The 17,821-nt window shown below is 33.8% G+C and overlaps 1 protein-coding gene across 1 annotated transcript; it reads right to left on the reverse strand.

Moving 5' to 3' along the window:
* Positions 1–412: 412 nt before the first annotated feature.
* Positions 413–1,355, reverse strand: LOC129743535 (probable cytochrome P450 6a14). The gene has a single exon (XM_055735574.1). The coding sequence runs from the start codon at positions 1,353–1,355 to the stop codon at positions 480–482; it is 876 nt and encodes a 291-aa protein (XP_055591549.1). The 3' UTR covers positions 413–479.
* Between the last annotated feature and the right edge of the window lie 16,466 nt (positions 1,356–17,821).

Below are 17,821 nucleotides of genomic sequence, written 5' to 3' on the forward strand. Positions count from 1 at the left end.
ATGGTTTCAATCTATAAAGGTTCAAAACGTAACCAGAGAGGCCCTTTCGGTTGTAGAACGCTGGCTGAGCTCGAATATTCCAACGGAATAGTGGTTTTAGAACACGTTGTTACTCTGTACCTGTTCAACACTGTTGCCAGCCCAACTCGAGATTGTAGCATCCCAAACCTAAGACCGATACATATGCGTGGACCTTCGCCAAATGGAATAAAAGCACACGAATGCCGTTTGATTATTTCACCAGGTGCAAATCTGTCTGGATCGAAACCCAAAGGGCTGGGATAAATATTTTCATCACGATGAATGGCAAATACCGGGATTTGAACGAGTGTGCCTCTTGGAATGACGACTTTTGTGTTTGGGATTTGGTAATTTTGGAAAGCCTTCCGCTCAAGTACTGGCACAGATGGATACAATCGCAGTGTTTCTGAAATGAAAATATAGGTTATTTTCAATACATTTTTTGGGATCCAAAAAGCTTAACCTTTGATGCATTGATCTAGATATGACATATCACAAACGGCCTCATAGGTTAATCCTCCATGTTTTGTGATCGCTTGTTGCACACATTTTCTGGCCTTATTTTGACACTCCTGGTTCAATGCAAGCTCATATAGGCAGTACGTTTGATTGGAGGAAGATGCTTCGAACCCAGCTAGGAAGAAAATGAAAGATTGAGCAGCAATTTCGTCCATGCTCAAATAAACTCCGCTGTGTTTTAACTCCAAAAGTAAATTGAGGAAATCCTTGCGATTGCTTCCATTTCGCAAACGGTAGTTCACCGTATCCCTGACCACTCCATTGAAAAAACCGGAAGCATCATCACGAACGGCTTTTATGTTCAATGATCTTCCTACTTCTGGAAATAAACGCAGAAACAATCGAGCCAATCCTCGATGTCTCGGTTTGTCGAAAACCTGGGTCCCAAATTTCCGGAACCGACTATCCGGATCGTTGAAACTATTGCAATCGATTCCAAACGCGCAACTTCCTATGATATCCACAGTGAAACGAGCCATGCAGTCCTTGGCCTCTAACTCATTCCCTTTTCCAACCATATTCTCCAAATAGTCAGTCAAATTATCACTCACAGCTTTCAAAATATGAAACATCAGCTTTATCTTGCCGGAAGAGAAAGTCGGCGACAATTTGGTCCGCAGTGTCCTCCAGTAGTTGTCCTCAACGGCAAACAAATTCCCACTCAGCGGATCATCCTTGATGTTGTAATACATCGCGCGATTAGGGAAAAAGTTAAAGTCTTTAATAAGGATGGTCTTTACAAGATCCAAATCGGTAACCATTATCAGCGGCTGAAGAAAGAAATACATCCCGAAAAATGTTCCCTCGCCCTTCATTAGTCGGTATTGCTTCGTGGATAAATCAGCCATTGAAGTGTGACCCGCTTCTTTAAAATTTCCATAAGGAAACTCCGGCTCCAGGTAGGGAACACCATAGCTGGCCCAGAATTCGTATTTTTTCTTAATGTACACAAAACACAGTATTGCTATTACAACAAGCGCTAGAAGAAATTGGGAAGCCATAGCTCAGAGTCGCTACGTTTGAACCAAAGATGTGTTTGAAACTACTGCCAGATTAACACTGATGAATTTTATTATAATATCGGCTTACATTTGGCCGAAGGTAGATAAAAACTGATCATGACAGATAAGATGATATGGCCCCAGAACTTTCTAACTGATAGGAAAATGAGTTCGGGATTTGTTCATCAATCATCAGGGTCCCCTTACGTGAGCGCTTAGGGCACTGGCTAAGAATTCGTGAGGTATTGGGTTCGTTCTTTAATTGAATCAGGAAATCAAAACAAAGTACGGAGAAACCAGAATGGATATTGAGACGAAAGATCTAAATATGAACGGAATCTGAAATCCAACATCAAATAAGTGATGTTTCCGGATTTGAACTTTAGTAAAACGAATGAACGAAATTTTGAGCCTTGGCAATATACGATACGATTGAAAGAAATTTTATACAAGTTAGTCACTAGGTGCCCTTTATCTTCATAACAATCACAGAAGAGTTTTAAGAAGCACTTGGTGATGGTAGTTTCAAAACATGCAAATCAGATGTACCGGTTGAAAAACTAACGAATACTGTACACTCATGGAACACGCTTAGAGAGGCAATGATACAGCATGCTCTTCAAAGCCAAGGCCATCTTACCAGTCTTGGCCAACCCTAGAAAAAGTTTTTGAGAGAAATAGCCCAGGGACAGTTAAAGGGGGCCGAATTGGCAGAAGACAAACTCTTTGCTTTAAGTGAGACCTAGGGACAAGTTCAAATATAGAAATTGTGAAAAAAGATGATTGAACTCAAACTTTGAGAAGCATATGTATTTACTTTGATGAGATCATTGCCAGGTAGATGAGGAAGTTCCGTAAATTGTCTCAAACAGGGTAAATGAATACCAAACTTTGATAGCGTAAGAGTTCATCGCTGTTGAGATCCTCAGTGAATTCTTCATGGCTCAGCGAATTGATCTCGGATTGTTAAGTGGTTATAAAGACCTAAAGTAGATGCATGTTCAGGAAGAAAACGATTTCCAACGAATCGAAGAGCCAGAGAGTCGTGATCATCATGAAAATCAAAAGGTCAAAAGTATGAGAGAAGATCCCAAGCTGGAGGATTTAGGTAAATACATCTAGGAAGTCAAAAAAACTCGTACAGGTAGCGCAGCTAACAGAACGCGTACTTTTAGTAGTATGAATGGGGGATGGTCACAGGTTATCACAGTGCGTGGATCTCGTATGTTTGGATAACGTGCCGCTGTTATTCAAGCCTACCCCTAGGTGCCTTTTGTGCACAGCCTAGTCACTGAAATCCGAGCTTTCAACGAGAATTTTGACTGGGACCAAGTGCAGGCGCTGGTTCAGATCGTCAACAGTAGAGGTCTTTTACAACGGCCCTATGTGCCGGAGAACCGACGCGGGACAATAAGTTTTGTGCACAGATGTCGGTGCGACTACCCCAAACGGTTAAGCGATACTACTCAAATTGTGTTCGTAGTAACAAAACAGTGTTGCAAGATATTCTGGGTAAGAGTATCAAAGTGCTCATTGAGAAATGAGTACTTTCCTGATTAGGGAATATGAGAAGTGGAAAGAGACAAATAGCTATCGCTAATGAAATGGGTAGAATGAAGACCTGAATACCTATACCTGAATAAAGATAACTCCATTCCACCACTGAAACCTGCGTTGAATCTTTCATTTCAACAAGAAGTTTTTCAACTTATATTTTTGGGCGATACTTGCGCCATCTATAATGTATGCTATGATCCTCCTTTTTTTCTAAATCAAGGTTCGGTAAAATCTCCGGAACCGTTAAACTGACAAATGCCAAATTTATCTGCATTGTACAGAATAATAATATCTCGTATTGCGCTGTTTTTGAATGTTAATCGGTTCAGTATATGTTGTGAAAATTGATTACTGTTGAATTTAAGCAATCAGGCAATCGAGCTGTAATTTTTTCAAGTTCCCCTCTATTAAGTTAGTTCTCATCAAACCTCCCAACTGTTTAGTTCAGTACCCAAATAAAAACTTCAGTTGTAAATCCATTGCGTTGTTCTTTCTTATACGGATTACAACAGGTTATGGGCACCCAGAACAATCCGGCTCACGGTATTCCCCAATATACCGGAGGTCCCGCATTTCATAACTGGAGTTTTCGTGTTCTGAGGGACGTTTGTCTGGAAATCGTTCGGGAGAAACGGACGGCGAGAACAATGTGTCAGGGACTGGAAAACACTTTCGCGAAAAAGTCCCTGGCCACACAACCTCGTCAAAAAGCAGATCGGAAGCCTCAAGTTGCGAGAAGGTGATTCCATGCGCTCACATCTGGTGGCGTATGAGGATCTGATTCGGCAATTGCAAGTGGCCGGACTAACGTTGACCGAAGCGGATAAGGTAATCATGCTCTTTGGAACCCTTCCGGAGACGTATGATCCGTTGGCGATAGCGTTGAAAAATCTCGATGACGACCAACTAACCCTGGAGGTAGCTAAGCAACGGTTGCTAGGACAGGAGGTGAAGGAGAAAACACGTCTCCAAACAACCATCGAGGAAAATTCTTGAATCTTAAAACCAAGCCTCAATCGATTTTCAACAGGACTTCCTACAAATGCGGAAAGAACGGCCACCTGTATAAAGGTTGCCAGGCCAAGGAAGAAATTACAGTATCTGAATGCTCCAAAGCCAATAGTTTTAAGGCTCGGAGGAGCAGATCGAATGTTTAATATTCAAACTCGATTCAGGGTCGGGTGACCATGTCATCAAGGTTGCGAATGGTTCAAGTCGACAAGCAGCCTCGTGGATCCAGTCCAAATCAACGTCGCCAAAGATGGACAATCTCTGATATCGAAATTAAAAGGAACCATCGAAGGCCGAAGCAACAAAGATGTCAAAGTTGTACTTCGTGATGTGCTTTACGTTCCGGAGCTCTGTGAAATTTTTTTGTCCGTTAAGACGTTGGCTAAAGCAAGGATTTCCGCTACTTTCTGCGATAACAAAGCAGTGATGCAGAAGCACAACGCAATCGTGGCAACGGCATTTTTGAAGGAAAATCTTTACGAGATGGAAATCGATGCGGATGTAGCAGTGGCAAGTTTGGGTCAAGCGGAAGGTGAAGTTTCTAGGTACTGTCGGCTAGTTAATCCCCGCCTCGGAGACATCCAACAGTAGGTTGAAAACCAAATGATTGTTCCAACTACGCCCGAGCCAGAGTGGGAAACTAATGGATACCTGAAGTCAAAATGATGGCGAGAATTTTGAACAAGTTCGAGTCGAAGTCATCGATGAAACTCCTGCGCTCCCCACGCACCTAGAACGCCACCCGAGCAGACTTTGATGCCCAAATTGATAGCAAACTGAGACCATAATAAGGTATTAACAGCAAATTGATAGCATTTTTCGCTGTCAAATTTTGTACGAGAGCAAAATAAGGCATAATCAAGCTTTCATAAATTTTAATTTGACAGCATGCTGATACCTCACTTTGGAATCAACAGCAAACAGTTAGCAAAATTTGGAATAGAATTTTATTTGATAGCAAAACTAGGTATAAATGAGGTGTCAGTTTGTTTTACAAAATATAAATCCGAGATCAAATTTAAAGCATTATTTGCTATTGAATTAATCGAATAGTAGCTTCAATTTTGACTGAATACAAATCGGAAAGAAGAATTATAGCATAACCTGAAGAAGAATGTTTCCATTCATTTCTGCATAAAAATATAAATTGATAGCAAAACTGGGCACCATTGAGCTATCTATATTTTTTAAAATACAATTCAAACTCAAGCATTCAAACAGCTAAATATTATTCGTTTTTTACATCTGCTTTTATTTTCTGACCTGTTGGTAAGAGACTCTTGTCTCCGGTTGTGTATTTGATATATGATGTGTGTTAGTTGAATGTATAGATGTTTGTGAAATGCTCGTGAAGTTATCATAAAAATGTAAGGATTTTAACTTAACTCTACCACATACAAGTATTTAATTATGTTCTTGGTTTTATCGCATTTTTGAGCTTGATGCAGCACTGTAGAAGGTTTCAAACTATTTCAATGCATTTAAAATATAAAAGAACAATTTAAAAAAATAATATGCTACTCTTTTAAAACACTTAAAACTATTTTTAAAAAAGCTTTGAAAACGATTAAAAACACTGAAATTTCGAGAAATCTGGGTAAAACTTAATGAAATTGTGAGATAGATTCTGTGACGAAAAATTGTCCGAAGTATTGTGAAATTTTAGATTTGTCTGTGATTTCGACAACCTTGATCCAAACAATTTAGAATTATTTGGAATGATAATTTGGATGAAGCGGGTTATATTTACCGGGCTGAGGTAGCGAGACATTTTTCCACGTTGTGCACTTTAAAATAATCGAATATAAAAAAGCCACTTCTTGAAAACCGAACGACGATTTATCATTGTTGTTATTTTCCTGCATTATTTTGCTCAATTAATGAGACCTATCGAACGAAAGAAAAAAAATAAGCATCTACATTTACATTATGTCCACCATACATTCTATTTTGAATTTATAAGATTTTTATAATCCTAAATATATTTAAAGTTGAACTAGCCCTTAGAGCACCTGTACCCGTCCGTGGTCTATTCTTGGGTCTAATTTATACAAGAATTGAACCAAAGAAATTAGATCTGATCCTATGAAAAAGATGGCAACTGCACTCGTGTTCCATTAACTGTCAAACGGTTTAGAACTGAATCAAATTGGATCCAAATCTTACCAGTTTTTGATCAATCCTTATACCAGCTCTAAAAAAAGTTTAGTTGAAACTGGTATAATGGATCACCAGTGTGGTTGCTCGGGTCGGAATTTGGGTCTAAACCGGCTGTTTGGACCACGGGTACAGGTGCCCTTATAAATCTGCAGAAGCATGTGGCTCGCTCCGGACAAATGAGCGTTTAGTTATGGAATTGATTATAAATTTGAAAAAAAAAAATCTAATTCTTCTATGTAAACAATTATCCAAAAAACAATACTCATCATAAAAATAAAAAAAATTTTTTCATTGCTTATTAAGTTATATATTAATTGAGAAAATCTAGTTTTTATCTTGAATGCAACCGCTACAATTTTTTTATTTATTTGTTGTCAACCTCAATAACATAAAATACCAGGCTCGCACTTTACGTTATATTTACATTAAACAATAAAATACATATTTTTTACATTTTCATACATTTCAAATAATATTGCACTTCACGAGGTAGATTAAAGATATATTTTTTACAAGTCACTTTTATTCATAGACATATATTGGACGTTACTGATCCAAACGTTATGCCAGCAAAAACTGTAAACAAACATTTTTTGTTTACAAAGTGTATGCAGTGCAGATACCGATTTTTTCTTGCGTAGTTTGATGCCGCGAGTGTCCTATCAAATCGTCAAAAATATTTAAAGAGTTCCCCGTGTTCCTTCAAACTCTTTCAAAGGAATTGAAATCAAGCTGGTCTGGAGGTGGTGTAGCTTTCACTTCTTCAACCCTTCTGTGCGCGGTGAAGTAAGTACCCATAAAGTTAATTGTCATATCCAAATTAATGTTTTTTTTTTTGGTTTCATTATCATTGCAGGTACAAACTATCCGCCTAGCTAAACGAGATGATTTTTACAACAAAGGAAACAACTTCCGGATCTTCACCTAAAGATGTTCATTCGTACACAAAATCGATCAAACCTTCTCATCCTTCGAAAGGTAAGATATCTTCTTTTTTAACATCAATCAGTTGATTTTTTTTTCTCTGTTCCAGAAATGAAACCTACGTTGTTGAGATTATCCCCTTGTGGATGATTCATCCCTTTCGCGAAAACATAATCGACCTGCATTTGAAAACCAAACATGACACAATAACAACGATAACGGAAATTAGTAACAAAAATGAGAAATTTTCACATTACTACAAAGCACACTTCTCATCAAAGAGCGGTTCCGGAAAGATCAAAAGGCAGCTAACTATACAATTGGTAAGCTGTTTTTTTATATTTGATTTTTAGAATTCTACGGAACAATGACAGCATACAAAAATAAATGAAATTCTTGTATGCCCGGGAATCAAAGGAGCTTATATCGCGCAAACCTTGCATAAATATTGTGGAATCTATTTAACGTTTTATTAAGCACATAAAATATGTATCGGTTGTAGCTAAAAGTCTGACAATAGAGTTCTTTCAAAATGATAAGAATTATACAAAAAGAATAAATCAATGTCAATCAAATTGAATATTCACGTCCAAAATATACGGAAAAAATTAAAACTCGATTGTAAAGTGCGACGTGCTAAGAATAACGCCTTCACGGATAGGTGTTTGGGTCAATGCCATATTGCCACACATACATTTCTGTACTATGTTTATAAATATCGCCTACACTTATGCAGGCAATAGTGAAGGCGATGTTCATAAGCTACGAATCATAAATATAGTAGAATAAATAGTAAACGATAATCAAAAAAACATCGCCCATTGTAAACGCCTTAATGTATGTATATAATGCAACAAAAGTTGCTTGCTTTGAAACAAATTTACTCGAAAGTTGCTGGATTCGAGTAACTACTCGAGTCTTTAATAACAAACTGATCGTCATTTTTATAGTAACGGGGGAAAAAAGGTTTATTTTATAGCTAACGACAAGAAGCTTAAGAAAGTTCATTTAATTCTAGTTCTAAGTAGAAATTGATAGTTTTCTTGCAGCAGAAGCTAATATGCTAAGATCGAGGAACTTTTGTAGTTTTTAGCTTCTCGGAGGACCAAAATATTTTCCTGTTTTCTTCAGTATTTGCTTGGCATTTCAAGATGCTCTAAGAGTGAAAAAAATGGAAGTTTCATGTTGAGTTAAAATTTTAATTTTCTTTCCCGACCATAGGACCTAGTCGTTTTGGTAAATTTTGGACTTTTCAGTAAACTTTCTACTTTCTTCAGTAGACATGAATCATCCTTATGGATGAAAATCTAAGAAACAGTTGCTGATTTAGTGATACTGTTGAAACAAAGTTTTAGAATGAAACCTTGTTGCTAACAAGAGCTATCCAGGTATTTTAAATTAAATAGTTTATTGCGAAAATTACAACTAATTTTATTTTATTTTTTTTAATGCTTAATCTGAATTGCCTGAATCTATCCAAATGATTTTAAATCGTAATGTACCAGAGAATTTTGTTTGTGAATTGACAATTAAAATGAAAAATTGTCCACCGTTCTGCACACAAAGAAAAACAGTTATACACGTTGCATAAGTAAAGGCGATTTTACTGCGGCCAGTGGAATATATGCCTACGCTATATAATTTTTTTAGATGCGTCCTTTACTGTCTAAATGAAGGCGATTTTAGTATAGGCCTTGTTCGTTTTTGCCACATCTGATTTTGGCATATGTGGTTGTTTTCAAAAACAAAATTACCTTATAGTTTTCGTTATAATAGGTCCAATATAATTAAGATCAACACCAAAAATATGTTTTTACATTCTCTTATGATGATAAAATACAACAACAAAAACCAAAATTTAAAAGAAAATTCTAATGTATGTACTCAAAAAAGATAAATAGATGAAAGTTTATCAAAATAAAAAAAACAAATACTTAAATTAAGAAAAATACCAAATATGAAAGAAAAAACAAATTTTTAAACAAAATAAGCAAAGTGCTAAATACATCAGAATCATGATAAAAAAAATACTTAAAATAATCGAATATTGACTAAAAAATTCCACACAATTAAAGCAAATTGCGCTATCACGCCAATAGAGTCAAATTTGCTTTAATTTAGCTTGACATAAGGTGGTACACAGACAAAAAGAGAGGAAACATTTTCGACCTGGTGAGCAAAGTGATACCAAATTTTGCTTGTTTTGAGGCCCAATTCATTCCTCATAGTTAGAATGTTTTGAGAGCATATTGGTGCCAAATTTTGCTGTCAAAGAAATTCTATTGATGCCATGAATAAGCATCATTTTGCTCTCCAAGCTCTCGGAAAATGAGGTGTAGTTAAGGTCTCAGTTTTAGCAAAATTTGGTATCACTTTGCTAACCAAGTATGAAAATCTGTGCTCTCATTTTTGCTGTGTACCACCTTGCTATAATTTTGCCATAAAAGTCTGCTCGGGCACGAGCCCTGGGACGATCGGCGCGGCACAGCGAAAGGGAGCGCTCGCTCCCCGGTAAGTTTACCGATTATTATGTTAGTAACGAGGCAGCCGCCGCCCGTGGCGTAGAGGATAGCCTTCAAGTCTTCTAAGCCATGGGGTATGAGATCGAACCCCGGTCACGGCATACATAGTACACTTTCGGTGGGTTGGTGGTTTTAGCATTTGTAAGATGCTAGCCATCATATCCTCGAAAAATGTACGCTTAGAGTTAAGAAAAAAGGAATCTCTTCGAGGAAACATCATTTTTCATTGAGATCCTGTATGTGTTTGTGTTCGTTTTTAAAAACTACCGGTAGTACTTTTCTCTCATATGAACCGACGAGGAATGATGAAACCGAAGTCCATTCCCAGATGTCGTTTCAAATGGTACAGGATCGAATCACATCGATAAAAATCAACATTTGTTAGCTGATGTCGTGTCCAAGGAAGGTGAAGCCATTTCGTCCCATGTTGGTTTCACGCATGCGGCTGGTCAGCACTCGTGTTGTTCTGGTTGGACATGATGGTTCCAGTTTCCATCTCTTCGATGATGGAACGGCGTTTCTGTTTAGGATCTTCAATCAACATTTTTTCATGTCGATACCCGAAGACCCCCGTAGATCTATCTTTGAAGAAAAGCTGTTCTTTTGGGGCTTAAAGAAAAAAAAAATCAAAAGGCTGCATTCTCAAAGACTTAAGATACTGGCCAGTTGACTCAAATCCTTAGGATTTACCTTTTGAGAAGGGGTGTTGAATCTAAGCAATCGGGCAATCGAGCTGTAATTAAGTTCCCCTCTACTAAGTTAGTTCTCATCAAACCTCCCAAGTGTTTATTTCAGTACCCAAATAAAAACTTCAGTTGTAAATCTATTGCGATGTTTTTTTCTTATACGGATTACAACAATTATTAATTTCAGGTACCGGTCTTACCCCTATGGGGTGCCGGCTTTACCCCCACTTGTTTATGAATACCTTTTTGGTCACTCATTTTATAAAGAAATACTTTACTTAAAAAATAACGGTTTGAAATCACTGACGGCGTAGATATCTTATTGAAGACAACCTTAGATACGATTTTGTGAAGAATATACAACAAAATTTGCTTTCAGTTCTTTCAGACTTATCCCCGAAAAATGGACATGTGTGGCATCGCTGCTGCTGGGAGTATGAACTCCGCACTTGCAAAATGAAGTTTGATGGTGGTTATCCCAGGTCAGAATACTAGTCGAACTTCGACACGTCGAGAAAACGCATAGTCTTAAAAGAGAAACGGTAGATGTATGTAAATATACCTCATATAGACAAACCAAGGATTTTACATGTGAACGATGCTTATTTTCAAGTTAAAAACTGGGTGTTCGTTGAAGATAAGTAGTTTCTACATATGTCGATCATTTTTGTTATTTTAATGCATTTATAAATAAATTAAAAATAAGCATATTAAAAGCCTCCAGAATATATCTTGTTTGCTCATTAGCACATTTTCAGCTTTTGATTAGTTATAACTTGAAAGCATTTTGTTCGATGAAAAAGTTATGGTATTCAAATCAAATTTTTTAAAGATATGAAAGCTGCGCTAGCTTGAGAACCAGATAATGCAGGGTGTTTCAATTTACCCGATCTTCGCTGTATTTCTTATCATTTTCTTTTATAATTGAATCACGAATGATTGATATGGGTGTTAACATTATGCCAACAATTGCTGTTTTAAAGCTTAATTGATACCAAACCAAAAACTGACCAGTTGACTGGATTACCTTTTTTTTTGCGAATCTTGCACACTCTCCTCGAAGATAAGATACAATACGTAGATACTTACGCCGGATTTTCAATAAATTCGAATGGCGTAATCAACATTTGTTTTTGTTATCTCAAGCTGAGGATTTCTTTTTAATTTTGTCATCAATATACCTAAAATCTTAACTTCTAAATCGTTTTTGCTTGAAGCTTATCAAAAGTGCACCGACCTTGCAGATAAGTGTGTAAGATGAAATTTAAAACAAAAAACAAAAAAGTGGAAATTCACCCTCAAAAGGAACCCCAAATTTCTAGAAACCGAAATCCACAAACAGATAAAAAAATCCCTGGACGAAAATTGGTCACATCCATTGAAGTTCACTTGGGAACTGCACCTGGGTAAGGTAGGTAGTTGGATTGGAACCGAATGACAAAAAAATTAAGTTTCAATAATACTATATAAATTTTCTAGGGCGTCATAGCTTGCTAAGTTGAGCGATGCTTATTTAAGCGATATTAATATTTCTGGTAAAAATGCTCGAATTCATAGGCTAAATAAATTAAATTGAATCAAGTAGGTTTCAATTTATTTTGATTATTAAATTGATTTTTGTCTACAAGTGATTTCTTGAAACAAAATAAACGCCAAGTTTTTATTTAACTTTGTGTGAACAACAATTCGGCGTTAACTCAAGTGATATACCATAAATCTGCAGCCAAACCAAAGTGCGTGTTTTGAAAAAGAAAAAAAAAACCAAAAACAAATTGCATTGTTCCCACGGACAATGGCCACATCCCAGGAGATGAAACGAAACGAAACGAGCCGAGAGACCACCCCCGGAGAATCCGAGTGGTTCTTATAAGTATTGGGGGTTGATGTATTATCTGGTGTTGGTTGTTCGCTAAGGATAGATTGCTTATTCGTTCCATCCCGATGATCGATATCATGCAAAATCGTTTCATTGCTACTGCGTCGTCGGCGTCGTTCAGTGTGCTCCAGTTGCCATTAATGTGCCCTATGATTAATCGTTTGGTTTGCCTAGATGGCAGTCATTTACTTTACTACAGTGTGTTGTACAGACAGTATGGCAATTGAAAAAAAAAACAGCAGCAGCCGGAACATCATAGATGCATTCAATGGACACACTTCAACGCCGACCAAAACACACAGCTTGAACCATTAATCTGCACCTTGTTTTGGTGTAGTCGTCGACATCGTCGTTGGAACACCATACTGGACTTTGGAACAAAACAGTTCAAAATTTAGCCTAACATTGAGTCTAAACCGTAACCCACCCAACAATAAAATGATGGCCTGTTGGCCTAAGGGCATCCTCGGCAAAGAGCGTAGGGTGCTTTATGGGCCAGTCTCGATAGCCGGTTGTTAATGATTTAATATTAAAATTTGTGGTAGATATGGCTAAAGGAGTACAGGATGGTAGAAAGCAAACCATCGATAGACTCTCAATAAAAATTACAACTTGATTTTAAATTAAAATTGAATTGAATATTGTTGGTAATCATTCGAGAAGACATTAGGGTAAACCTGAAACACGTACCCCTGCTTACCCTGCTAAGCCTAGAATTTAGCGTAACTCTTCTACGTGAAGCAACTCCGAATGCTCGTATCAGTAACGTCCAGATTGTCACCACAATGTGGTAGAAGGTCGGTGAACTCTCGTTTCTATGTCGTTATCACATGCTACATCTGATGATAATGTCTTTGAGCAGTGTTTTTTTTATGTAGGGGAACATGCTCTATAATGCCCCATCTAAGCGAATCGCCAATTAGCCATGTATTCCATGAACATTTCGAGTAAAAAACAATTGAATTAGTTGAAGAAATGTGTTTTCTACAAATGCCAATATTTTTTTCATTAGTTAAATTCATTTTACTGCTTCAAAAGCTTATTTTTTTAAAACCTTATCAAAAGTCACGTAGCTAAACTGTGTTGCGAATTTACGCCGGTGTGTATTCAATACGTGCCATAGAGCCGAACACACCCGAAAACAGCCGAAGACCGAAAACTTTTCGACTGAAAAGAAAAATCAAAATGCACTAAATGAAATTAAAAAAAAAATAAAAATTGATACTTTTGGGATTTTTATTTTAGCGAGTTTAGCATGATTTTAAATACTTAATCGTAGTATAGATTTTCCTCTATTTTTGTATCATAAAATATTGTTTTATTCATTTTTCTTCCCTAGATGACACCTTACTGAAAGTGTCTCAAAACATATATCGAAATATAGAAAAAACTCAATTGTTATATTTTCACAAATCGGGGGCATTTTAAGGAAAAACTCATACTTGCCATGGCAAAACACAGTATTATAAACAGATTGGCAGTATTTTACAAGCTCAAAAAGCTACAGTTTGTTGAAAACACGAGTGGCGCGTATTAGCCACATGGGGCGTTATATAAACTTTTCCCCTATTCCTGTGATAGGAACAAATTTATTCAGGATTTAAGAATAAAAATCCGATTTAGTACACTTGATATAGGATTGTACCCTTCCATAAAATCTATTTATTAGTGTGGATACCTCTGATTCAAAATCCCGAAAAAAAGATAGTTTTTTTAGTTCTGAATCATCAAAAAATACTTTAAAAATTTCAAACGCGGTAAATCCATAATTATTTGCAAATATAAAAATTTAAAATTGTGTAAAGGATGAAAGTGTTTGAAAAATTTCATAATGGTCATAAAACTAACTTCAAAAGGTATATTAACGATCGATTGAGTTAAAAAGAATGCGGTAACGATGGGTGGAAAAATCGGTAAAGTTATGAAAGGATTTTAAAATTTTGATAATTAAGAAAAATTTGAAAATTTTGACAAATGTTTCGTTGTTTTGCAACTTTTTCCAGTTCGATGAAGAGTTGATTTTATTTTATGCTAAATCAGTTATAAAAGAAAGGTTAATGAAGGTAAAGGACAAAATTGACAAAATTGACAAAATTGACAAAATTGACAAAATTGACAAAATTGACAAATTGACAAAATTGACAAAATTGACAAAATTGACAAAATTGACAAAATTGACAAAATTGACAAAATTGACAAAATTGACAAAATTGACAAAATTGACAAAATTGACAAAATTGACAAAATTGACAAAATTGACAAAATTGACAAAATTGACAAAATTGACAAAATTGACAAAATTGACAAAATTGACAAAATTGACAAAATTGACAAAATTGACAAAATTGACAAAATTGACAAAATTGACAAAATTGACAAAATTGACAAAATTGACAAAATTGACAAAACTGACAAAATTGACAAAATTGACAAAATTGACAAAATTGACAAAATTGACAAAATTGACAAAATTGACAAAATTGACAAAATTGACAAAATTGACAAAATTGACAAAATTGACAAAATTGACACAATTGACAAAATTGACAAAATTGACAAAATTGACAAAATTGACAAAATTGACAAAATTGACAAAATTGACAAAATTGACAAAATTGACAAAATTGACAAAATTGACAAAATTGACAAAATTGACAAAATTGACAAAATTGACAAAATTGACAAAATTGACAAAATTGACAAAATTGACAAAATTGACAAAATTGACAAAATTGACAAAATTGACAAAATTGACAAAATTGACAAAATTGACAAAATTGACAAAATTGACAAAATTGACAAAATTGACAAAATTGACAAAATTGACAAAATTGACAAAATTGACAAAATTGACAAAATTGACAAAGTTGACAAAATTGACAAAATTGACAAAATTGACAAAATTGACAAAATTGACAAAATTGACAAAATTGACAAAATTGACAAAATTGACAAAATTGACAAAATTGACAAAATTGACAAAAAAGACAAAATTGACAAAACTAACAAAATTGACAAAATTGACAAAATTGACAAAATTGACAAAATTTAAAAATTGACAAATTGACAAAATTGACAAAATTGATAAAATTGACAAAATTGACAAAATTGACAAAATTGACAAAATTGACAAAATTGACAAAATTGACAAAATTGACAAAATTGACAAAATTGACAAAATTGACAAAATTGACAAAATTGACAAAATTGACAAAATTGACAAAATTGACAAAATTGACAAAATTGACAAAATTGACAAAATTGACAAAATTAACAAAATTGACAAAATTGACAAAATTGACAAAATTGACAAAATTGACAAAATTGACAAAATTGACAAAATTGACAAAATTGACAAAATTGACAAAATTGACAAAATTGACAAAATTGACAAAATTAACAAAATTGACAAAATTGACAAAATTGACAAAATTGACAAAATTGACAAAATTGACAAAATTGATAAAATTGACAAAATTGACAAAATTGACAAAATTGACAAAATTGACAAAATTAACAAAATTGACAAAATTTGCAAAATTGACAAAATTGACAAAATTGACAAAATTGACAAAATTTACAAAATTGACAAAATTGACAAAATTGACAAAATTGACAAAATTGACAAAATTGACAAAATTGACAAAATTGACAAAATTGACAAAAATGACAAAAATGACAAAAATGACAAAAATGACAAAAATGACAAAAATGACAAAAATGACAAAAATGACAAAAATGACAAAAATGACAAAAATGACAAAAATGACAAAAATGACAAAAATGACAAAAATGACAAAAATGACAAAAATGACAAAAATGACAAAAATGACAAAAATGACAAAAATGACAAAAAAGACAAAAATGACAAAAATGACAAAAATGACAAAAATGACAAAAATGACAAAAATGACAAAAATGACAAAAATGACAAAAATGACAAAAATGACAAAAATGACAAAAATGACAAAAATGACAAAATTTTTGTCATTTTTGTCATTTTTGTCATTTTTGTCATTTTTGTCATTTTTGTCATTTTTGTCATTTTTGTCATTTTTGTAATTTTTGTCATTTTTGTCATTTTTGTCATTTTTGTCATTTTTGTCATTTTTGTCATTTTTGTCATTTTTGTCATTTTTGTCATTTTTGTCATTTTTGTCATTTTTGTCATTTTTGTCATTTTTGTCATTTTTGTCATTTTTGTCATTTTTGTCATTTTTGTCATTTTTGTCATTTTTGTCATTTTTGTCATTTTTGTTATTTTTGTCATTTTTGTCATTTTTGTCATTTTTGTCATTTTTGTCATTTTTGTCATTTTTGTCATTTTTGTCATTTTTGTCATTTTTGTCATTTTTGTCATTTTTGTCATTTTTGTCATTTTTGTCATTTTTGTCATTTTTGTCATTTTTGTCATTTTTGTCATTTTTGTCATTTTTGTCATTTTTGTCATTTTTGTCATTTTTGTCATTTTTGTCATTTTTGTCATTTTTGTCATTTTTGTCATTTTTGTCATTTTTGTCATTTTTGTCATTTTTGTCATTTTTGTCATTTTTGTCATTTTTGTCATTTTTGTCATTTTTGTCATTTTTGTCATTTTTGTCATTTTTGTCATTTTTGTCATTTTTGTCATTTTTGTCATTTTTGTCATTTTTGTCATTTTTGTCATTTTTGTCATTTTTGTCATTTTTGTCATTTTTGTCATTTTTGTCATTTTTGTCATTTTTGTCATTTTTGTCATTTTTGTCATTTTTGTCATTTTTGTCATTTTTGTCATTTTTGTCATTTTTGTCATTTTTGTCATTTTTGTCATTTTTGTCATTTTTGTCATTTTTGTCATTTTTGTCATTTTTGTCATTTTTGTCATTTTTGTCATTTTTGTCATTTTTGTCATTTTTGTCATTTTTGTCATTTTTGTCATTTTTGTCATTTTTGTCATTTTTGTCATTTTTGTCATTTTTGTCATTTTTGTCATTTTTGTCATTTTTGTCATTTTTGTCATTTTTGTCATTTTTGTCATTTTTGTCATTTTTGTCATTTTTGTCATTTTTGTCATTTTTGTCATTTTTGTCATTTTTGTCATTTTTGTCATTTTTGTCATTTTTGTCATTTTTGTCATTTTTGTCATTTTTGTCATTTTTGTCATTTTTGTCATTTTTGTCATTTTTGTCATTTTTGTCATTTTTGTCATTTTTGTCATTTTTGTCATTTTTGTCATTTTTGTCATTTTTGTCATTTTTGTCATTTTTGTCATTTTTGTCATTTTTGTCATTTTTGTCATTTTTGTCATTTTTGTCATTTTTGTCATTTTTGTCATTTTTGTCATTTTTGTCATTTTTGTCATTTTTGTCATTTTTGTCATTTTTGTCATTTTTGTCATTTTTGTCATTTTTGTCATTTTTGTCATTTTTGTCATTTTTGTCATTTTTGTCATTTTTGTCATTTTTGTCATTTTTGTCATTTTTGTCATTTTTGTCATTTTTGTCATTTTTGTCATTTTTGTCATTTTTGTCATTTTTGTCATTTTTGTCATTTTTGTCATTTTTG

This window comes from Uranotaenia lowii, chromosome 2 (genome assembly GCF_029784155.1).
Source record: "Uranotaenia lowii strain MFRU-FL chromosome 2, ASM2978415v1, whole genome shotgun sequence".
Classification (NCBI taxonomy): Eukaryota; Metazoa; Arthropoda; class Insecta; order Diptera; family Culicidae; genus Uranotaenia; species Uranotaenia lowii.

Excerpts from the sequence above, each read along its gene's own strand:
- LOC129743535 (XM_055735574.1), bottom strand. The coding sequence starts at position 1,355 with ATGAAGGGCGAGGGAACATTTTTCGGGATGTATTTCTTTCTTCAGCCG.